This window comes from Prionailurus viverrinus, chromosome E1 (assembly GCF_022837055.1).
Source record: "Prionailurus viverrinus isolate Anna chromosome E1, UM_Priviv_1.0, whole genome shotgun sequence".
NCBI classification, from domain to species: domain Eukaryota; kingdom Metazoa; phylum Chordata; class Mammalia; order Carnivora; family Felidae; genus Prionailurus; species Prionailurus viverrinus.
The window spans coordinates 47,857,678-47,879,329 of NC_062574.1; the positions used below are offsets into that span (position 1 = coordinate 47,857,678).

The 21,652-nt window shown below is 57.8% G+C and overlaps 2 protein-coding genes across 6 annotated transcripts; one reads left to right on the plus strand and one right to left on the minus strand.

Annotated features, from left to right (window-relative positions):
• The first annotated feature begins 383 nt into the window (after window positions 1–383).
• On the plus strand, window positions 384–3,640 carry ZACN (zinc activated ion channel). Its single transcript, XM_047833895.1, has 9 exons — window positions 384–674; window positions 760–884; window positions 1,013–1,057; window positions 1,197–1,303; window positions 1,529–1,698; window positions 2,232–2,356; window positions 2,496–2,706; window positions 2,822–2,992; window positions 3,453–3,640. The coding sequence occupies exons 1-9, from the start codon at window positions 563–565 to the stop codon at window positions 3,638–3,640; spliced, it is 1,254 nt and encodes a 417-aa protein (XP_047689851.1). The 5' UTR covers window positions 384–562.
• A 983-nt stretch (window positions 3,641–4,623) lies between these two features.
• Window positions 4,624–21,414, minus strand: EXOC7 (exocyst complex component 7). Of its 5 annotated transcripts, XM_047833242.1 has the most exons (20): window positions 21,257–21,414; window positions 20,997–21,062; window positions 19,699–19,883; window positions 19,403–19,508; window positions 17,035–17,257; window positions 14,775–14,942; window positions 12,240–12,332; window positions 11,252–11,320; window positions 10,176–10,321; window positions 9,757–9,909; window positions 9,418–9,516; window positions 9,047–9,109; window positions 8,723–8,789; window positions 7,250–7,315; window positions 6,835–6,955; window positions 6,508–6,603; window positions 5,530–5,593; window positions 5,280–5,321; window positions 5,038–5,171; window positions 4,624–4,798 (listed from the first exon to the last, which is right to left on the minus strand). In XM_047833242.1, the coding sequence occupies exons 1-20, from the start codon at window positions 21,314–21,316 to the stop codon at window positions 4,696–4,698; spliced, it is 2,124 nt and encodes a 707-aa protein (XP_047689198.1). In that variant the 5' UTR covers window positions 21,317–21,414; the 3' UTR covers window positions 4,624–4,695. The 5 variants fall into 5 exon arrangements, with proteins under 5 accessions (XP_047689198.1, XP_047689201.1, XP_047689200.1 ...); XM_047833245.1 differs by lacking the exon at window positions 12,240–12,332; XM_047833244.1 differs by lacking the exon at window positions 11,252–11,320.
• Window positions 21,415–21,652: the final 238 nt, after the last annotated feature.

The window sequence follows — 21,652 nt, forward strand, 5'->3', positions numbered from 1 at the left end:
TTGCTGGGGAATCTAACCTCTACCTGCCCAGGGTTTGCCCCTCTCTTGGAGTTCTTGAGCCTTTCGAGGCTTTTTACACGGAACCGGTTCAGTGTTTGAGGAGAGGCAAGAAAACTCCCACGGATGTACGTATCTCATGGTGTGAATTGCAGGGCACTTTGGCAAAGGCTCGAATACTTAACCAGCCAGGCGCCCGCTTGCAAAAAGGCAGGGAAGACCCGTGGCGTCTGCCCGGATTGGAAGGACTAGGTCAAGGGGGAAGGCGGGAGGGGGAATCTGTGCTTGCCCACTCCCCTTGGCTATCTCTGAAGGGGACAGCTGATTCTAGGTGATGGAAATGGAGCGGGGCAGGGAAGCCGAGGCAGGTGCAGGATGGGTGGGGCTGGATCCTGTGCTTTGTCTTCAGGTGTTTGCGGAACCCCGGGTTGGGGGTGGGAGGGTGCTGACTCCAAGGCCCCAGAGTCCTTGCACAGAGCAGCTGCCTGCCTGACTGCCCAGTCCCCCAGCAAAGCAACTGAAATAGAGGCAGCAGTTTAGATCCCGTGGCTCCATCCAGCCTTCCATGCAGCCACTGAAGATGGCCCTGCAGCTCCTGCTCCATGTGGCCTTCCTCAGGCTCAGCGCCACCGCCGGGCCCTCGGTCCAGGGGCGGGACTTTAGAACACCGGCAGTTGGTAGGTGGAGAGAGTAAAGTCGTTTAAGCTTTGGGATTTGAACCCCAGGGCACCCACCCAAATGACCTCCACCTCCGTTCTTCAGCCTGGCCATCCTACTCCGACCTCAACTGGCCCCAGGAGGTTCAGGAAACCATCCAGATTCCGAACAACGGGAGCGCGCCCCTGCTTGTGGACGTGCGGGTGTTTGTGTCCAACGTGTTTAACGTGGTAAGTGTCCTCAGGCCACGGAGGGAGCAGGTGCTGGGTGCCCAGCGGGGCGATGGGTGGGGTCTCTTGCCTTCTTTTGTCCCATAGCGCCCAGCCCCAGGTGACACACTGCCCTGCCACTTCCTCAGGACATCCTGCGGTACACAGTGTCCTCCATGCTGCTGCTTCGGCTGGTGAGCGCCCAGGGGCTGGGAAGGTGGGATGGGAGGACCGTCTCTTCGTCCAGCTCAGGAGTACCAGCCTTCATCAAACTGCCCGGGGGCCTGTGTATCTATGGGAGCGGGAGCCTTAGTGGCTTCTTTGTGTCCCCAGTCCTGGCTGGACACTCGCCTGGCCTGGAACGCGAGTGTGCGCCCACGGCGTGCAGTCACACTGCCCTGGGACTCACTCTGGACTCCAGGACTCACCATCCAGGAGGCGTAAGTGAGGTGGGAGTTCTTGTGCCAGGAAGCCCTCCTTAGGGACTATCCCCCTCCTGGTGGCTCTGCCAGGCCACAGGTGCACCTCACTGCCCCACGTCCCCCTCACCCTTCTGGAATCCAGATGGCAGCAGAGGGCAGCTGGGCTATGCTGGGGTCTCCCCCACGTCCCCCTTCTGAGAAGGGGCTGAGCCTCTGGCTGTGTGTCTTCCCCGTGCCCAACAGGCTCTGGGTGGACTGGCAGGATCAGAGCCCAAGGGCCCGAGTGGACCCCGACGGCCACGTTGACCTGTACTTGACCCTCACCACCGAGACCAACTGTGATTTTGAGCTCCTCCACTTCCCCAGGGACCAGAGTGACTGCAACCTCAGCTTCTACGCTCTCGGCAACACTGGTGCTGACGGGACAGGAGCTGGGGGGAGGGGGGAGGGGAGCCTCTGGCCTTCTGCCAACATCCACACGACACAGACACGGGGGGCAGCCGGCCTGTGCTCACACCAGTCTAGGGGAGCTGAAGAGATCCTAGAACAGAGCATGCTTCTCGCCTGTACCTCCCAAGTGGCAGCCCACCTCCCAGCTCTCCCCTGCTCTGGCTGCAGCCCCCTTTAGTCTCCCCTCAGCTACCCCAGTGCAGCTGCCCTCAACGGCCAGGGCCAAACCGCAGTGTCTGGGCCACTGTGATGGAGCCTGGAGACCTAGGTTGCTGCAGCCTTATTCCTGGAAGCATTCCAAAGGCGTAGCCACCCAGTAAAATACCCCACGGACCCAAGGGTGACATCCAGCTTGGCCCAGAAACCCCACCCCTTGCCTCACCCCCCCCCCCCGCCCCCCGACTCCAGCTAGTCCCTGCACCTTTACTCCCGAGAGAGATTCAGGGACAGGGGTACCTCCTTCCTACTTGGCCACTCTCACCCTCCCCCCTTCCAGCCCTGGAGCTGGAGTTCCGGGCGCACGCGGTGAACGAGATTGTGAGCGTCAAGAGGGAATACGCAGTTTGGGATCTGAAAACCCAAGTCCCACCCCAGCAGCTGGTGCCCTGCTTCCAGGTGACGGTGAGTCGCGGCGCGGCCGACAGAGGGCTGATGGGGGCATCGTGCGTGCAGTCAGAGGCCATGGTGTCACCGTGCAAGTGCCCAGGCCCCCCTATACACCCCCTCCTCCCCCCCAAAGCCCCAACTTCCTTCCTACCAGCTGCGCCTGCAGAACACAGCGCTGAAGGCCATCATAGCTCTGCTGGTACCCGGGGAGGCCCTGCTGTTGGCTGACATGTGCGGGGGGCTACTGCCCCTCCAGGCCACCGAGCGCATTGCCTACAAGGTGACCCTGCTGCTGGGCTACCTGGTCTTCCACTCCTCCCTGGTGCAGGCCCTGCCCAGCTCCTCCTCCTGCAACCCACTGCTCAGTAAGTCCCGCGCCCCTCCCCCGGGCCCTGGGCTGCGGCGGGCCTCTGCTCAGCTCCCTGGGCGCAGAGGTGCAGGCCTGGCCTTGACCTGCCCACCCCGCCCTCCTGCCCCCAGTTTACTACTTCACTGTGCTGCTGCTGCTGCTTTTTGCCAGCACCATGGAGACCGTGCTGCTGGCCGCGCTGCTGGCCCGGGGCGACCTCAGGGCCAAGAGCGGCCCCAGCCCGACCCCTAGAGCGGAGCAGCACGGTCACAGTCACGGGGACTCAGAGCCAAATCCTGAAGGTGGGCAGGAGCCCCTTCCTGGAACGGGGTAGAGGGAGGAATAAGGGTAGGAGTGGGTGTGACAGGGCAGGGCCGGGAGGCCCCACACCCAGGGCTGAGGAGGGGGTCACTAGGCTGGCGGCTCCGCGCATTCACTCTGCTAGCTCCACGGTCCCTGGGCTCCACCGTGTCCGTCCTTAGAAGACGCGGGTCTGGAGCAGGGAGCCAGGTAGCTTCCGTAAGGGCCCAGGTGACTTCAAACTCCCGGAGATAGCCCTATGCCTCTAGGAGCTTGTCTATGAGGGTGTTTCTGCAGCTCAAGATGGCCTGGAATGGGCCAGACCCCAATATTCATTAGCTGTAAATCTAAGGAAGGCACAGATACAGGCGGACGGCCCCCAGGGCTCACTCTTCTGCTCTGAGCCGGCATGTTGGGCGAGCCCCGAAAAACACCGCCTTTTCCTGCATCTCCCCCCACCAGGAGCCCCCAGAGTGAAGGGGTCGAGAAGGAGCCAGGCCGAGGCTGCTGACCACGTCTTCTTCCTGGTGTATGTGGTGGGTGTAGTGTGCAGCCAGTTTTTCTTCATCGGGCTCTGGATGTGGGCGACGTGCAAGTCTGACCCAGCTCCCGGCAAGGCCGTGCCCCATGGCGGGCAGCCCAGGCTGTGACAGCTCAGGGCCCGGGGCTGCGCACCCAGGGGAAGGGCCGTGACAGCGTCTCTGGAGAAAGGAGGAGGTCAACCCTTCTCCGAAGCCCGGCGGATCCCGGGCCACCCTGAGTTCTCCCTTCTGATAGCCGTGAAAGCAGAGCGTGAAATAAACCCGTCATCACCCAAGTGATGTGTGCACGTGCACCTCAAGCATCTGTCTTCCCTGAACTGGCTACTCATTCCTGCGCTATGCGGGTGGGGCCGACACCTGCACACAACCCCTACCATGCTCCTGAACTTCTCACCACTGTGTACCAGGCATCTGGCCCCCATTTCTGCGACTACTGCTGTTGGGCCTTGGGCCAGGAGGCCCTGGGCACCAGGAGACAGGGGCCTGGGTCAGGCCACATAGGGTAGCCAGGCTTCTCAGAACTCTTTCTGCAGGGTGCTGGACCCTAGAGACCACGGAGAGAGGGCACTCCCACTCCAGTCACCCGGGGGATGCCTAGGAGGCAGAACACCCCGACTTCCGGGCTGTGGGTGAGGGGGAATACGTTTTCTGCACCGAATCCACGAGTGGGTCGCTCCTGCTTGTTTTTTCGCCACGCCCTCTGGCTGCGCTGTGGCCTGCCCCTCACTGGGCCCTATCGACATTTCTGGGCTCAAGGGGGCGTTCTCCACCCCCAGCTCTGAACTGGGCCAGCGGTGGGCTATTCATATTCACTCTCCTGCTCTTGTACACATGAGGCAGCTGTGGCTATAGGCCTTGGTCTTTCTTCTTTGTCCTTTCCTGTCTGGAAGCTAGCATGTGGCCCAGGGAGGCTCCGGGTCACGAAACCTAAGGTGTGAGGGAACCCCAGGGTTCTGGGAGAGTGGTGGTCTGGGGGGCTCCAGGAAGAAATGCCAACCAGGACCCCAGGGCTCAGGGACAGGGCGCCGGGCTGGGGAAGGGGTGGAAAAAGGCCCCTGGCCCCAAGGATGTCAAACTCACCAGGCCCAGAGGCAAGTTAACACTGGTTTATCTGTTCAATAACATGGCTGACCTGGCGGAGCCAGGCAGGAGCAGTAGCAGGCTCAGGCAGAGGTGTCAAAGAGGCGCTCGATCATGTCGCCCACCTGTTCCACGCGGTACTTGATGTACTTCTCAGGGTTCTTGGTGAAGGGCACGCTGCCATACCTGACCAGGCACTGAGGTCAGGAGGCAGGCTAGCAACCCCCCAGGTCGGTCTCAACCTTAGGCACTCCTGACAGGGCGCCCCTGAGTGACATCCCCGTCTGCCCCCCAGCAAAGCCCAGGGTGTCGGCTCTGCCACCCACACCCCCCAGCCCCTCCGTGGTTTTTTGGAAGGAGAGCAGAGACCCAGCGAGGGGGAGCGAGGGGCGTAGGGCTGGGAAGGTGGGGACCGGAGGGCTCACCTGTGCAGAAAGGCCCCATAGGTCTCCCTGACGATGTTTTTCTGAGCTTGGCGAATCTTGTCTCTCTGCTCCGTGTCAGGAATAGCCCAGGCCTTCTGGATTTTGCACAATTCTTCAAGGCCATCGTTGAAGCCCTGGCCAGCAAAAAGGTGGAAATAGAAGCGACCCAAACACAAAGACTCTGGGTCTGTGTCCCTGCCACAGGAGTGGGAAGCAGTGGAGAGGGGAGGACCCCAGCTCACCTTGAACCGCTCCTTGATCATCTGCCGCTCCTTGTCCCTCAGCTGGGGGTGGCGAGAGAGGGCAGAGAAAGCGTCCCTCAGAGCAGAGCCGCCCTGCCACTGGCTCCTTCCCCAGACACCTGAGCCTGGCCCTTTCTCCCGCTGCCCTTTGCTCGTCCCGGCGGGATGCTTGTCCATTTTTCACCCAGAGACGTGACAACAAGTATCACATCTGCTGGACAAGCCTTTCCAGCCCGGGCCTTCCACCCACCTTGACTCCTGGTTGGAATACAGGTAGATTCTTCTCAGCGATGTAGTCAGTCACCTTTAACCAGCTGCCAGGAGGGGAGAGAAGCAGAAGGCAGAGAAGGGACAGCTTCAGGCTGCTGCTGCTTCCCAGGGGCTGGTTTGGTGTGTGTGTGTGTGTGTGTGTGTGTGTGTGTGTGTGTGTGTGTTTAATGTTCATTCATATTTGAGAGACAGAGTGTAAGCTGTCAACACAGAGTCCGAGGCAGGGCTTGAACCCACGAGCCGTAAAATCATGACCTGAGCCGAAGTCGGACGCTTAACTGACTGAGCCACCCAGGCGCCCCTGGTTTGTTTTGCTTTTTAAATCTCTTGATCTACTGAGTGAGGGGGAGGTCAGCAATCAATTGGGGTCAAACTAAGCAGAACACAACTGAGATTTTTCCTTGGAAAGAGAAAACGTTCGAGCTGCTTGCTTTTAAGAACAAGAAACGGAATTCAATACGTTGAACAGACACAACCAGCTACGCTCACATCGATTTCACGGAGCATAAGGGTGGAGAAGCAGATGAGAAAGAAAGGAGGAAGCAGAGGACAAAGGAAGGAGGGAGACCGCTCACGGAAAGAAACGCGCAAAAGGAGACCCGCAAACCAAGAGGAGCAGGGAGGAGGAGCAGAAGACGTGCCGCAGAGCGAGGCTCCGCCAGCTCAAGAGCTCTCGCGAACTCGCTCTTTGCCTGGCCTCACATCCCCTTTCGATCCTTCTTAGCCTGCAGCCCTGGCAGCCCACCCTCCGGGGAGGCTGGCCACAGCAGCCCCGAGGACAAGGGCTGCGGTAGGGGAGGCGGCTTCCCTCTCCACCCTGCCAGCGTGGTTAAATAGCAAGTGGCAGACTGGGACTGGGTCCACAGGGGAGCGCGTCCCCGTGACTGACCCCACTCTGCCTGAAGCTCGGATAGGAAGGAGGGGTAAGGGGAGGGCGTGGCGGGGGGGGGGTGCCCACCTGCGCTGGTAGGTCTGGATCTGCTGCTCGATGTGCTCCCGGTAGGAGCGCTCGGCAGTCTTCTGGGTCACGGCCACCAGCTGGATCAGCTCGGATCTGGGGCAGGAGCAGGGAGAGAGCAGAGGGGACGGGATCAGCTCTCAGGGCCCAAAGGTGACCGGCCTCCGCGGCAGCACCGGTGGGGCGTGTCTCACACCACTCCAGGTCCTGGGGCCACAAGGGGTAAGGCCCTGCCTCCCCGCCTGTCCAGGCAGAGGGCACAGGCTGCCCCGCGAGGGTGGGCAGGGGACCGGGGAGAGATATACACCGGCACCTGCCGCCACTCACTTCTCCAGGGCCTTGAGGATGTAGTTGTAGTTGTTGTGCAGGAAGATGGCGCTCAGAGCCGGGTCCTCATACACCTTGGACTTGCTCAGCAAGTTCAACTGCAGGTTGCCCAGGACTTTACCTGCACAGGGAAGGACGTGGCTACATCCACCATGGCAGTCTGACCGAAACGACCCAACCCCTGGGCCGCGAACCGGCTCCTACCCCTCGTCCTTGTCCCTCCCAACTCCAGACTCCACAAGCGTCGGGGGCCCCCTGCCCGCCCGGCCCCTCTGCCCCTAAATCGGAGGTTGGGTTACGATCCCAAAGGCCAAGGGTGCCCAGGAGCGGACCGGCAGTAGCAGGAGAGCAAGCAAGAAAGAAGAGGAGGCGGATGTGGGGGCGGGGGGCTCCTGGCGGGCCAGACCGCACTCACAGATATACGTGCTCAGCAGGCGCTTGCTGAACTCAGAGCTGTAGCTGGTGGCTGAGGAGCTGGTCTCTGGGAGAGAAGGGCAGTTACTGCACTGGTGGCAGCAGCCAGGACCCTCTCCGGCCTTCCCTCGGCCCCAGGAGCCACTGTGGAAACCCTGGGAGGGGCCCCGAGCCTTCCTCGGGTAGACTGGGTGTGGAGGCGCTGGGGGCAGAGCTGGGTGTCTGCGCAGCCGCTGGGCTCCCGCCTGCTGCAGGGAGCCCTCCCTCAGACTCTTCCTGGAGCCCAGGGCCAGCCCCTCTGCGGTGACAGGGTGGCATGGCGAACGAGCCGGACTGTGATCAGCAGGAAGGCTGGCAGGACAGGAGTGGGACACCCCGTGCCCCCCCCCCCAGCCCCGACTCATGCTGGGTGCTGTCTACAAAGCCCACCTACCCCATTTGTGGGCTCCCCACGGCCTCTGCCCCTTCTCCCCCACTTCCCACAACCCCCTCTACCCGGCCCCTCTGAACAAGCAGAAGGCCAAGGGGGAAGGGGGGGTGGGCAGGGAGGGAGGGGGCGCACAGGTGCTGGGCTAGCCTGGAGGGGGCACTCAGGGTGTCGCTTGAATAAGCTCAGGGACAGAAAGTGGCCCTGTGGGGAGCTGAGACCATTAGGAGTGCCCCGAAGACACCCATGTCCCCTCCGACCCCTGCTCCCCAGTAGGTCCTGAGTCTGTCCAGGGGCCTCTGTCCCCATGGGGCTACACAGGGGCAGGATGGTGCTGCTTACCTCGGGGGTCTAAAGGAATATTGTATGTGTCCCCGAGAACTACGGAGTGAAAGGCAGTGCACTCAGAGGGGGAGGGGGAGAGACAAAGAAGGAAGAAAGACGCAAAGTGCAAACACAGGTTAGAAACCGTGTCCCCAAGTCAAGCAGACCCCTCCCCGTGACAGCCAGAACACAGACACTGGACCCCTGAAGGCAAGGGAGCATGCAGCGAAGTGGGGGTCCAGAGAACCGCAGGCCAGAGGCCGCTCCTGGCTCCTCGCCCCGAAAAAGGACAGAGGGGGAGGGCCCGGGGGCCCCAACACATCGGGTTGGTTCTTGGTGCTCAGAAACGCCAACCTCCCCAGCTCCAGTGCCAGGGCAGTGATCAGCAGGTAGACACCAGGCCGGCCCTGAGACGCCAGCCCACGGAACGGTCAGCTGTGTGGGACTAACTGGGAGGACAGGCGAACACAAAAGCAGGTGGAGAAATGCGGAAGGAGGGGCGAGCCAGGCAGGGCATCTCCGACCCAGGGAGTGCCACTCTCCAGAGCCAGGAGGGCAGAAGGAGCAAGATGGGGGGAGGCTGGGACAGGAAAGGCACAGTCAAACCCCACTCCACAGGGCTGGAGGAAATCTCTTTCGGAGGTGGCCAGTAACCCCTGTGTTTCCAGACAGAGGGAGGAGTGGGGTATGGGGTAGGGGGCCCCACTGGGAGGTACCGAGTACCTTGGGAGGCCAGCATGGCACCAGCCGTCTCCTGGAAGTCCAGGAGCTGCTGTAGGAAGAGGATGGCCTGTTTGGGGAGGAAAGAAGGTCAAGGGCAGGACCTAAAGGTCAGATTACCTCCCAAACGCATCCCCTCTGACCATTCCAGGGCAAATGCAGGGCCAGGGGTCTGCCCAGGGAATAGGGTGGTCGCAAGCCTCCTGCCCTGAATGAACTAGTCTACTGGGGACGCCAAGTACTTTGCCATGCATCCTGCCACCAGCATGCAGCTCTGGGCCACCCTAGGCCCCCTTCCCTCTCCAGGCGACCTGGGGCAGCACCTACGTTGCTCGTGAGCTCATGCACGGTGCCATCCTTGGGCATGTTGTATTCCTTGTCCGGGTCATTCTGTGGAAAAAACAACTTCCAGAACCTGTTCCCAAAGCCTCGCCCCCCCCACCCCCACCCCCGCTCCCAGGCCCCAGGCAGCCCGCTCTTGGTGCCACCTCCTGGCAGACAGGTGTCAGGACACCCATCAGACACAAAGGCGAGCAAGACGGGACAGGACAAGTGGGGCAGGAGCTTCACCCCTTGGGGGCTCAGGAGCCCCGTGGGAGAGAAAGGGAGGCCAGTGGGTGCTGACAGGAAGCAGGCCCCTGGTGGTCCTGCCCACAGTCCCTAGGGCAGCGGCAGCAGCAGCGGAGAGCAGAGAGCACCTTGATGTTGTCAGCAAAGTCTTCCAGTGCCTTGGCTCCCACGGTCTCCATGGAGGTGATGAGGCCGGCCAGCTTATTCTTGGTGCTGGCGGCCGTTCCCTAAGGACGCAAACACAGAGCAGTGGAACCCAGCTCCTTGCCAGCTGTTTCCCTGCCCCTCACCCCAGGGCCTCCCCTCTTGTCCGGTCACCCCGTACGTGCCCAGGGCCCCTCTGAAGCTGCTTCCACTCACCCTGCGAGCAGAGGTGTTAGGGCGGAGAAGGCGGCTCCCTCGGGAGACTGCGCCAGGCGGCAGGATCCCTCCTCCCCATGTCCCCAGGGGGTTTCCTACCCGCATACCTGGAGCACTTGGTCAAACTCGGGCTTGGTCTGCTTGAGGTGCCGCAGGATGGGGAAGACGGTGAGCACGGCAGAGAAGTCGTGCCGGATGATGGCTTTCCGGGCAGCAGACACGATGTTCTCTCCTTCCAGCATCAGCCCATCCAGCGCATCCTGAGAGAGTGGGGCGAGGGCACAGCTCACAGAGGCGCAGGGAGGTGAGAGCTGGCTCCCAGGGGTGGTAAGGGCTCCCGGAGGGGGGTGGGGGAAGACGGCATGCCCCGCAGAGGCAGCCGGCAACGGGGAGGCGCCCCAGACGCGGTGGTGGCTACGATGAAGGCTACGGATGACAGATCTGGCCCAAACTCAAGCTTCTGCAGTGACAGCTTTTGCTGGGGCATCTGGTCAGGCCCCGGGAGCAGGGTGGGGCGGGGCAGGACCTGGATCAGGGAGTCAAAGGTCTTTTTCTGATGGTGCTCGGGGATGATGTCCATCAGCAGCTGGTACTCGCTCTGGGCCAGCTTGACGAAGGCGCTGACGCAGTGAATGTAGGCGTCGGTCTCCACGTCCAGCGTGTCGTCTCTCCCTGGGGGGACAGCAGTGCCCCTGAGCGGCTGGTCTGGAGGCAGCCATTCTCCCTGCGGGGCGTGGGGGGGGCGGAATGGGTCTCCCCAGCTCCTGGCCTGTAGCCCAGGCCAGCAGCATATGGGAAAGAGGTAGACCGTTCTGGCAGAAAGCTGAGAGGGCTCTAGTGGGCCTGACCGGTTCAAGGGGAAAAACGGGGCTGAATCCAGCCTTTGTCCTGGCTTCACTTTCAGCTCTGCCGGACAGTATTTATGTCCCAGAGCATCAGGTACTCGAGGTGGCAGGGAGACGGATAAACGGATGCAGAGGCAAGAGCCCTAAATCAGCTTCCTGGCTAAGGTGCACCTGACCCCAGGACTGAGGATGGTACTAGAAAGAAGCCACCCAGCCAGGGTGGGTGAGCAGCAGCGCCCACCCGTCTGAGAAAATGCTGGGCCACTGAAGGCAGTTATCAGCCCAGCCAGACCTTCTGGAATGTCTCAGGCAGTGGTGGGCCATGGGCTATGAGACTAGCCGGCATGGGGTCAACCTTTGAGAAAAGGTGATGTGAGTCCCAGAAAGGGAGGGCTCCCTGCCGGTCAGCTGCCCCAGCAGGAGACCCGGCCCCGCTATTGGAGGCTGGGACAGGGGCACCTGCAGGCAACCTGGTCCTATCAGCAAACGAACGGGCTCCGAGTCAGAGCTTTGGAGCTGTTGTTGGAGTCAGATGTCAGGGCTCCCTGCCCTGCGGGGAGCCACCTTCCAAGTAGCAGCAACTTCTCCCCTTGGCCCAGGCCCTGAGAGCCAGGCATGCACTCCCATCTGGAGAGAGGCAAGGAGACCTAGTGCCCAAAAGACAGACTTGAGAGAGAGACAGAGAGGCAGATAGGCCTGGCTCATCCTCAGAGCAGAGCCTTCCTCGGCTGCCCTCGGGCTGGGCTGCAGTACTCACCAGCCAGCGGCCCGTGCTTGTCGTTCAGGGCCTCCGACAGGTGCTTAACTCGGAAATCATGCTCGTGACCTAGCGAGATGTCGGCCACACAGGCGCGAGCAGCGTTTATCCAGGGGTCGGGTGGGCTGCCCCTCGGAGCCAGGGAAGAAGCCCTCCATCTCCCGGGTGGGGTGTGAGATGGGGTGCAGGGGAAGGGGCGCCGGAGTGGGCTCTGAGCCCCTCCTCTGCCTGGGACCATGTTGGGAACAGCCGTTTCAAGCCTGACTTGCAGTGCCCCAGACAGTCCTTGAGAGCTGCTTCTCCAAGCCGCCCTGAGGCCAGAGAAAGCCCACGGGACCACCAAGCTCTGAAGAGCTTCTGACAGCTGCAGAGGGTCTGATGCTTGGCCCCAGGGGGTTTACCGACCTCACCCTATCAGGGAGAGAGACTCAGCTAGAGAAATGTCACTGCGGCGTGAACGGGCCAGCCTTCTTTTGTTTCCCAGGGTTATTCTTTCAAAGGAGGGTCAGGTCCACCAGGGCAGGGCTGTCCTTCCTCTGACAGGAGACAAGGAGGGACATGACCTACAGGCTGCCCATCCCCCTTGTGGCTCTCACTCCACTTTCTAAAGCTGGGGAAGGAGCGGGTGGCCCGGAGGCCTAGGCCAGCTTGGTCCTGCCGCTGCTGGTCTGAGCGTGAAAGGGCTGCCCACGACAAAGAACTTGCTCTGAGTTCAAATAGGAGACAAGGACAGAGACAGGGAGGGGAGGGAGTAGGAAGCCTCAGGGAGGGCAGAGCTGCCGGCAGCCAGACAGGACCAGGCCGAGGCCGTGAAAGCTGCCCCTGGGCCAGCTGGAACAAGAGGCACCAGGGACTTGCTGTTCCCGCCCCTGCTTCCCTCTCCAGGACTCTCCCTCGGCCCTCCTGGGGGCTTGGAGGCTCTGCCCTGCCACGAGAGTGGACACATGGTGGAGGAGGAGGGAACAGGAGAGGAACACAGAGTGATTACCTTCCAGAGGAATGAGGTTAGAGCCCCCCTTTTTCCCATCTAGACCATGCTGGGAATACTGTTTCAGAAGGTTCTGAGCCTTACGGATCGTCCCTGTCACCAGAGCCACACAGAGAGGAGATAAGAGGACCTAGGAAATGAGTGAGAGAAAACAGCAGCGGCCCTCCACCTGCCCCCCGCCCTGAGCCCCACACCCGGACCCCCCGACAGTGAGCATGCCCACACGCCATCTCTCCAGCAGGCCCCTTCCCAGGACCACCGGAGACGCTGCAGATGGGCAGGAAGGAACAGACACGGGTCGCTCTCCACACGGGGCTCCTGATTCTGCTACTACTGACCCTCATCGTTCTGGATCGAGTGCTTTTTAGAAAGTGCAGCGGGTGAAGGAGAGGAGATGGGCAAAGATCCATTAGGGGAAGCCAAAAATAAAAAACACTACTGAGTGGCATTTAAGTCAGAATAAACCAGGGCTCAGGACGGAGGAGTTGGTGACAACAAGGCTCTCACACCCAGAGGGCACAGCCAGGTTGGCAAAGCCTGGGGACCCCTGGAGGCCAGCAGGCCCAAGGCCCGGCCTGAAACCCCAGGCAGAGTCCCCGGCCCCAGGCATGCTCAGTGTTGGGATGTGGCTAAACAGAGGTCAACAGAAAACAGAACCCGGGAGTTGGTGAGACAGCACTGAGCTTCCTGGGACAGCAATGCCCAAGACGGAAGGCTTGGAGGCCCTGAGGCAGCCTGGCCCCGTGCACCAAAGCCACCTGAACCCCCAAAGCAATGGGAAAAAAACTCAGAAGCTAGGATGGGGGGGTGCGGTTAACAGAAGCCACGGCACAGAGCCAGAGAGAGGGCAGTAGAAAGGGTGCATGCTCTCGGCATGGGGGGAAAAAACAACAGTTAGTATCACAAGTGAAAACAACAACAAAAACAAAACTGCAGTGCCTACAGCCTCCAGGGTCAGCCACCTCTGCGGGAATGAGACATCTCAGGGCAGAAAATGCGGGCAAATGAAATAGCTTTTAAAATGGACGAGGACAGCTCCCTCGATAATGAAATGCACTGGGAGGGGGGACGAGGTCCTCGTAGCTAACTCTGGTCCATCTTCCCTGGAGACTCCTGTGTCCCCCCACCCCCTCCCATGTCTCTGATCAGAGTGAGGCGGCTTGGGTCCTGGCAGCCCCCTCCCCAAAAAAGCTGGGGGAAAAGGAGCCAGGTCTGGAGTGGCTCATTTCTTTCTGTTTGTACCACATCACAATTAGCTACTAATGACCAGGTTCAGGGCCTCAGCTCAGCATCTGTCTCCCTGTGCTCTCCCCATTCGGCAAGCGGTCCTGCTAATGAGCGAATCGGATTCCTGCCCCACAACAGACCAGGAACAGATGGGCTTGCAGACAGGCCTCGAGGAGCCTAGATAGCACGCTGCCATGGGTGTGGACGGGGGACGCTGATCAGGCAGCCGCCAAACCCATCAGGCACCCAATTACCACAGAGACGCTGAGGCTGGTATTAAATTACCGACCAACTGAGGCCTCCCTGCTCCTCTCCTCTGAGCCAGGAATTGACGTCCCAGAGGCCCGATTCCCTAGTTTCCAACATGGGTCCTAACCTACTGGCAGCTGACAAGTCTGGAAACCCCACAGCAACTGCAGGGATCCTCACAGCCAGAGTTTGCTTCTGGGGCCCATAAGCCAAGGACAGATTAGGCCCACTGTGAGCCCCGGCATGGCCAGCCAGCACTCTTGGGCCACTGCAGACCGGGTCCCGGGGCCCCCCCGACGTGGGCCTGTCAGAGAAGAGACAGGGGAAGAGAGCACAGACTGGCCGAGGCAGGCAGCCTCAGAGCCTCGAGGCCCCTGCCCAACCCACAAAGGCACGGGGATAGAGTGAATGTGTGCAGGCAGCTGCAGCCCAGCGGGCTGGCTTAGCACAGTCACTGTTTGGAGCCGGTTTTCTAGGTGACCGCCGGGACAGTCACCCTGGCGGGGAGAAGGCGGCGCACTTCCTGCCGGGGCCACCAGGCCCAGCTTCCCCAGCCCTCTGCTCACTTGGGCCCTGAGGGGCATGGGCAGGTCGGGAAGGAACGCCCTACACACAGCCTGCTGTCACGAGGCGGGGGGGGGGGGGGTCCCCCAGGTCCCCCAGGCCACACAGGGCACGTGCCTGCCGCCGCAGCTCGGCAGTGTGGGCTAAGGTGGAAGAGGCCCCTGGTTTCACGAGCTTTCTCTCCCTGGTGCTGGTCACGGCAGCCCCTCGCCCTGCGATATCCTAGCCTCTCTTTCAGCCGAGGGCTGCAGCTCTCGGCAGCCTGACACAGCCAGGCTTGCCAAGCTGCGGCTGGCACGTTGGGACGTTTCACCTGGAGCACGGAGCCTCAGTGGACGGGGCTCGCTAGGTGGGTAGACACCTGCTCTCTGCCCTGGGTACCTACAGTCAGGGGTCACCGTGAAGACAGGCTCTGGAGGACCAACACTGCTAACCCCAGGGCGGCTGAAAGCAAGGCAGGTCCCACGCAGCCTTCCGGCTGGGGCAGGGGCTCACCTGGCCTCTTGGTGGGCTTCTTGGTGGGCGTGTCTTTCCTCTTGTTGGGGATAGCAGGGGAGTAGGGCACCCCAGAGGAACAACTGCTCTTCCGGAAGTGTTCCTTCAGGCCCTTGAGGGAGCGGTCTAGCTGGCTGGAGCGAATTTGGTAGTAGACATTCATGAAATCTGGGGAGAGACGGGGTGACAGCGCTGTGGCAGGTCCCTGCCTCTGCCCTGCCATGGGACCCTCTCTCCCCACTCCGTGCAGCGTGCAGGGCAGCAACAGAGCTCACTGTTTCTGCCTGCTAACCCGTTTGTAGCACCTGCTGTGGCTCCCAGCCACCCCCATAGCCTGATCCCAAATCAGGCTGTTTTTAATTTTTTTTTTTTTTTAACGTTTATTTATTTTTGAAGGGGAGAGAGACAGAGCGTGAGTGGGGGAGGGGCAGAGAGAGAGGGAGACACAGAATCCGAAGCAGGCTCCGGGCTCTGAGCTGTCAGCACAGAGCCCGACGCAGGGCTCGAACTCACGAACCATGAGATCAACACCTGAGCCGAAGTCGGACGCCCAGCCGACTAAGCCACCCAGGCACCCCATCAGGCTGTCTTTAGAAAAGGAAAATATCCCCCAGAAAAACCGATGATTACATTTCAAAGCTACGTTTTTTTTAGATAAAAAAATAGAAAACTAACATCCAGATTCACCTTGGTAAGGGGACAAAGGACGTGAGCAATTGACAGGAGGCAAAGAGACAACGGAATGTCTTGGTGAAGGAAAAACACGCTCTATCTTTAGCTGTTAATGAGGTGCAAATTAAAAAAAAAAAAAAGGACTGTGACAGCCCTAGATGAGATAAATGAAGTTAATGAAGACAAAAGAGCCATGGGACCGTCGTGGGACTGTCAACTGGCCCCACTGACCTGGAGAGGAGCTCACAATGGCACAAGGTTACAGATCTGTTTGGGCACTTCTATCCAATAATTGCATCTTTGAGAAAACGCCCAACGACTCCCTACGTAAGAAAAGCAATCCACACAAGTATGCTTACTGCAGCACTATTCATCAATACCAGAAAACTGGCACATCCAAAAACTCGAGTGAGCAAGGAAACACGCCATGGTACATTTCAGTAGGTCCCAACAAATGGGTCACGAGGAGCCCCGATGTAAAAAATGGGCCAAAGCACAGAGGCTCTGGCTGAAGGGTGCTGAGGGGTCTGGAGGGTATGCACTGGCCTCCCTCTTCTCCCCAGAGAGCCCCTAAAAATGCCCTGCCGACCCCGAGGCCCCCAAAGTGCAGCTTATGAGCCATGATGGGTTCACAAGGTAACCACCTGTAGCCCTGAGACCTGTCACCATGCAGTCCGTGAAGGAAGGAGAGGGTAACAGTAATGCACACTGACAGCGTGTGTGTATATGCTAACAAATAGAAGGAGGGCTTGGGGGGGCTAAAAAACCTTAAAATTGAATATTCGTTGGAGTTTTTGTTTTCTAAAATTTTTGCTTGACTCAAGATTTTTTTTTTTTTTTTAATTCTAGGACCGGCTAAAGAAATGATGTTACCACCATACCGCAGAACATATGCAACTGTTAAAAAGCACAAAGGCTTTCTGCACTACTTGAAGTCTTTGTGACTGGGGGCGCCTGGGTGGCTTAGTCAGTTGAACGTCCGACTTCGGCTCAGGTCATGATCTTGCAGTTCACGGGTTCGAGCCTCGCACGGGGCTCTGCACTGACCGTGTGGTGGAGCCTGCCTCAGCTCCTGTCTCCCTCTCTCTCAAAAATAAATAAACATCGGGGCGCCTGGGTGGCGCAATCGGTTGAGTGTCCGACCCTTGGTTTCGGCTCAGGTCATGATCTCGCGGTTCATGAGCTCAAGTCCCGTGTCAGGCTCTGTGCTGACAGGGCAGACCCTGCTTGGGATTCTCTCCTTCTCTCTGCCCCTACACCACTTGCTTTCTCTCTCTCTCTCTCTCTCTCTCCCTCTCTCTCTCTCTCTCTCTCTTTGAATAAATAAGTAAACTTTAAAAAAATAAACATCGGAGTCTTCATAACTAATCAAAAAAGTAAAGAAATAGGAGATTAAGATATATAAAGAAAAGCCTAAATTCGGCTACATTCACAATTTGACACGTAAACTGTAGATCATTGCTCATGTGTGATTTCCTACTAACCTCCTTTTTATTAAAAAAACAACAAAACCCAGATGGATTAAAGAAATAAACGGGGAAAAAAAAAAATCCCACTCCGTCTGGCCTTGTCACCTGGGCCCTCTCACCTTGGTTGCGGCCGTATTCCACCAGCCAGCGGGAGATGCGGATCACATCCTGGAGCACTCCCTCGGGCAGGTGCTCCAGGGGCACCTCCTCCTGGACCTCCAGCTCGTCCTCACCGCTGATCAGATCCAGGATGAGCACAGGGGAGACAACCTTACTGTGCCTGGTCATCAGGCTGCGGAACTCGGACTCCAGAGACTCTTTTCCCCGCTCAAACAGCAGTTTCTAGGGGGACAAGGGAAGGAAGGAAGGGAGAGGGTTTGAGGCTGCTTCGGCATTCAGCTGGCCCCTCCTCTGCCTTCACTTCCTTTAACCCCGAGAAAAAAAGACCATGAAGCCCCCCTTGCTTACGTCTTTGCCTCGTGTTCTCTCAAAGTGTAATTTCACGGGTGAAACTCAAAGTTTTATAAGATGCAGGTGCTTCATAAATATCGGCTGACTGTTTTCTCACTGAGCCATTAATGTGTCCTCTTGTCAGAAAATGGTTTGCAGGGGCGCCTGGGTGGCTCAGCCGGTTAAGCATCCAACTCTGAATCTCGGCTCAGGTCATGATCTCACGGGTTCACAAGTTCGAGCCCTGCATCGGGCTACGCACTGTCAGTGCAGAGCCTGTTTGGGACTCTCTCTCCTCCCTCTCTCTTTGGCCCTCCCCCGCTTGCGTTCTCTCAGAATAATAAAAAAAAAAAAAAAAAAAAAAAAAAAAAAAAAAAGAAGAAGAAAATGGTTTGCAAAAGAAAAAAATAGATCAATTGAACAATGTCAAACGAAAAACTTCTGGGCTGCAAAGGACACCATCAAAAAAGTGGAAAAAGAGGGGTGCCTGGGTGGCTCAGTCAGTTGGGCGTCCGACTTCGGCTCAGGTCATGATCTCGCAGTCTGTGAGTTCGAGCCCCGCATCAGGCTCTGGGCTGATGGCTCAGAGCCTGGAGCCTGTTTCGGATTCTGTGTCTCCCTCTCTCTCTGACCCTCCCCTGCTCATGCTCTGTCTCTCTCTGTCTCAAAAATAAATAAATGTTAAAAAAAATTTTTAAAAAAAAGTGGAAAGACAACCCACAGGATGAGAGAAAACATCTGCAAATTGTATATCTGATAAGGAACAGATATCCAGAACATCCAAGAGAAGAGAAAACATGTGTCCACGCAAAGAGTGTACATGAGGGTTCACAGCAATGCTACTCATAATGGCCAAAAAATGGAGAGTCCATCAAGTGGAGAATGGAGAACCAGAAGAATGTGGGCCATCCACACAATTCGGTATTATTCAGCCATACCCAGGACTGAACACTGACATACAACACTATGTGCATGAACCTTGAAAACATTATGCTAAGTGAAAGGCAGACACAAAAGGTCACATATTATATGACCCTATTCACATCAGAAGCCTGGAAGAGACAAATCTGGGGAAAGAGAGCACAGACCAGTGACTCGCAGAAGCTGGGTGAACGGGAAGAGGGGTGGAGGGGCATGGCCGCCAGTGGGTTCGGGGTTCCTGTTCGGGTGATCAAAGTGTTCTCAAATAGGTCCCAGGGACGTCGTGCGACTCTGTGATTATACTAGAACCAGTGAACTGCATACTTTAAGTGAGCAAACGTTATGGTATGTGAACTGTATCTCAATAAAGATGTTTCAAAAACGAGAGAGGAGGGGCACCTAGGTGGCTCAGTCGGGTGGGCATCCGACTTTGGCTCAGGTCATAATCTCGCGGTTTGTGGGTTCAAGCCCTGCATTGGGCTCTGTACTGACAGCTCAGAGCCTGGAGCCTGCTTCGGATTCTGTGTCTCCCTCTCTCTCTGCCCTTCCCCTGCTCATGCTCTGTCTCTCTCTCAAAAATAAGAAACATTAAAAAAAAATTTAATGGCAAATTTTATATTATGTATTTTTTTTTTTACCATAGCAGAAAAAACACAAATGCATGTATAAAGATCAAATGTTAAATTTATGGGGCGCCTGGGTGGCTCCGTTGGTTGAACACCCGACTCTTGATTTTGGCTCAGGTCATGATCCCAAGGTCGTGGCATCGAGCCCTGCATTGGGCTCCTTGCTGAGCACGGAGCCTGCTTAAGATTCTCTCTCCCCCTCTCCCCAACTTGCGTTTGTGCACTCTCTCTCTCTAATAAAAAAATAAGTATAAGAATAAAACATATTTATATTTGATATGTAATTTATAGTTCAAATTATAAAGATGTACTAAAAATGTGTTATCTATAATTCCTGACGCAGAAATCTTAATGCCTACAGTATGCATATTGTATTACCTACCACTCTTTCTTCCATATGTTCTCTTTTAAGCTGGTCCAGTGTCCCTCATGAGACCAGGACAGGGGCTGGTGTCCCCAAACCTCCCACATCAGCCCGCAGGCCCCTCACCACTTTGTTGAGCTCTGGGCTGTCTGGGCTATTGTCCTGGAAATACTCCACCGCCTTCTGAATCTTGGCCATGCTCCCCAGATACTCTTCCAGCCTGCCTGTGGGGCTGTGAAGGAGAAGAGGTGCATTAGCTCGGGCAGTGGAAGATGAAAAGGAACGACCATGTGAACGGTATTTGGAAGAGAAGAGAATTAGCACAGAGAATTCTAGGCTCAAATATTCAAGCCCTCCTTTGGAAAGCCTAGGGTCACTGGCCCGAGAGGTGTTAGCCATGGGACCCTCTGGCCCTAGCTCACCCCTCCCTGATGATTTTCTCAGTGTCACTGGCCACATGGTAGTAGCTGATGACGTGGTCCAGGCAGGATAGAGTCTTCTCAACGTTCTCCTGCAGCCGCTGCAGGTTCTCTGTCTGCTTGTGCACAGGGATGATGGAATTCTCCAGCTTCATAAGGCGGCTCTCAAAGGAGGACAGGATAGACACCTGCGGAGGGCAGCCCAGTCTCAGGACTCAGGGTTGTCCCCGGACTGCTTCTACCCACCCACGGGGTCTTTGGCATTTGCTGCCTTTTCTCTGGCTTTCTAGATAATAAAGTCCATGAGGGAAGGGAGAGGGTGTACTTGTTCACCACTGTACCCCAGCACCCCCCATGTGCAGAGCACAGAGGAGGCGGTCCAGATAAACTGGATGAAGTTTGATTTGAGGGCAGGCCAAGCATCAAATGAACTCCTTCTAAGGTAATCACCCCAGGATGGCTTCCCTTCCGCCCTCTGAAGCCAAATCTCAATTTCACCTTCTCTCTGAAGCTTTCCTAGATTGAACGGGAAGTGGTTTCATACAGAGTAGCCTCCAATGCATTGCTCGTACCTTCAAAACCCTCTCTCTCTAAGGGCGAATCTCATTAAATAAGGACTAGAACTTTATGATTGTGGTACTTAACACATACCCAAGTTTGTATCTACTCAATTTGAGCTTTCTCAGTCTCTTCTAGAAATAAGGAAGGAAACTCGTATTTGTTGAACACCTATTGTAGACCAGGTACTATGCAAGATGCATTCCCATTGGCTCCTATGACCTTCACAGCCACTTTGGGAGGCTGGCATCGTCTCTTAGTAGACGAGTTAACTAAAGGTCAGAGTTACCTGTCAGGAGCCACACACACATAAGACGATCTGTCTGATTTCAAAGCTCCATCTACCCCTAAAGCCCTCTGAGGTGAAGGCTGAGTTTACTCTGCCTCCGAAACTCAGGCTAACCTGGTCCTCTGATCATCACTTGAATTGAGGATGAGACAGGACCAGTACTACCTAGCCCACGTAAATCAGTCTCGCTAAATGACTGAGGAAGGGGGGAAGGAAGAATGGAGAGCTTGGACAGAAAGCCGAAAAGTCTGCGCCAGCAGGGGCTACGGCATCCCCAGTGAAGGGGCGGAAAAGGGGAAGAGAGCTAGATAAGACACCCACACTGTTGCTAGAGAAACCCTCACATTACCACCATCACAACCCCTGGCCTTCTGTACCGTTACCGCCAGGAAAAGGGCTCTCCCCCAGGGTCTGGAGACCTGTCTGGCCCTCCCACCCGAGGGGGGTTACTCACCATGTTCTTGGTGAGCTGGTCGCTCTTCTCCAGGCTGTCTCTGATGAAGGACAGCGTCTCTTCCTCCTGGGGGAAGCGGGGGGAGGACATCTCAAGAAGCCGGAGGCTAAAGCAGACCATCGCGTCCAACCTCACGGCCTCGCCCCCAACCCCTTCTCCTCGCAGGGTGTGCTCCCTCCTAGCCCTGTCTCCTCCCTGTGTAGAAGCTCTGGCCCGGATCTCGGCCCCTTCCCTCACCTGCTTCCCAGCCCCAGCCTCACCTGCTTCAGCTTGTCCTCGATCTCCCGCCGCCGGGCGGACGCCTCCTGCGGGGGGATCATCGCCTCGGCCCAGCAGCTCCCACTCCCTTGTGCCTGGCCTCTGCGAGCCTTCTCGGCTCCCGTCTGTGCCACACCCACTTCCGCCTTTGGTCCCTCCCCGGGGCGCGCTGGTGGTGCCATGTTGGGAGTGGCAGTCGGAACTGAGCTTGCGCGGAACAAAGTAAAGGGCGGGTGCAGGTGGCCATCTTGGGTGTGGCAAGGGCGGGTTGCCTGCCTTGTCCGAAAAGGTTCGCAAGTGGCGTTGTATTGCGCGGCCGGCAGGACGGTGACAGCTCGTTTGCCGTCTTCGTATGCATGCTGACCCTTTGGACAAAGGCCGCTGGGGAAGACCACAAA

Coding starts and splice junctions, on each gene's coding strand:
- ZACN (XM_047833895.1), top strand. CDS start 563: ATGCAGCCACTGAAGATGGCCCTGCAGCTCCTGCTCCATGTGGCCTTC. Junction 675..759: donor CTTTAGAACACCGGCAGTTG/GTAGGTGGAGAG, acceptor TCCGTTCTTCAG/CCTGGCCATCCTACTCCGAC. Junction 2,357..2,495: donor TGCCCTGCTTCCAGGTGACG/GTGAGTCGCGGC, acceptor CCTTCCTACCAG/CTGCGCCTGCAGAACACAGC.
- EXOC7 (XM_047833242.1), bottom strand. CDS start 21,316: ATGATCCCCCCGCAGGAGGCGTCCGCCCGGCGGCGGGAGATCGAGGAC. Junction 14,943..17,034: donor GGAATACGGCCGCAACCAAG/GTGAGAGGGCCC, acceptor GTCTCTCCCCAG/ATTTCATGAATGTCTACTAC. Junction 9,517..9,756: donor AGTTTGACCAAGTGCTCCAG/GTATGCGGGTAG, acceptor TTGCGTCCTTAG/GGAACGGCCGCCAGCACCAA.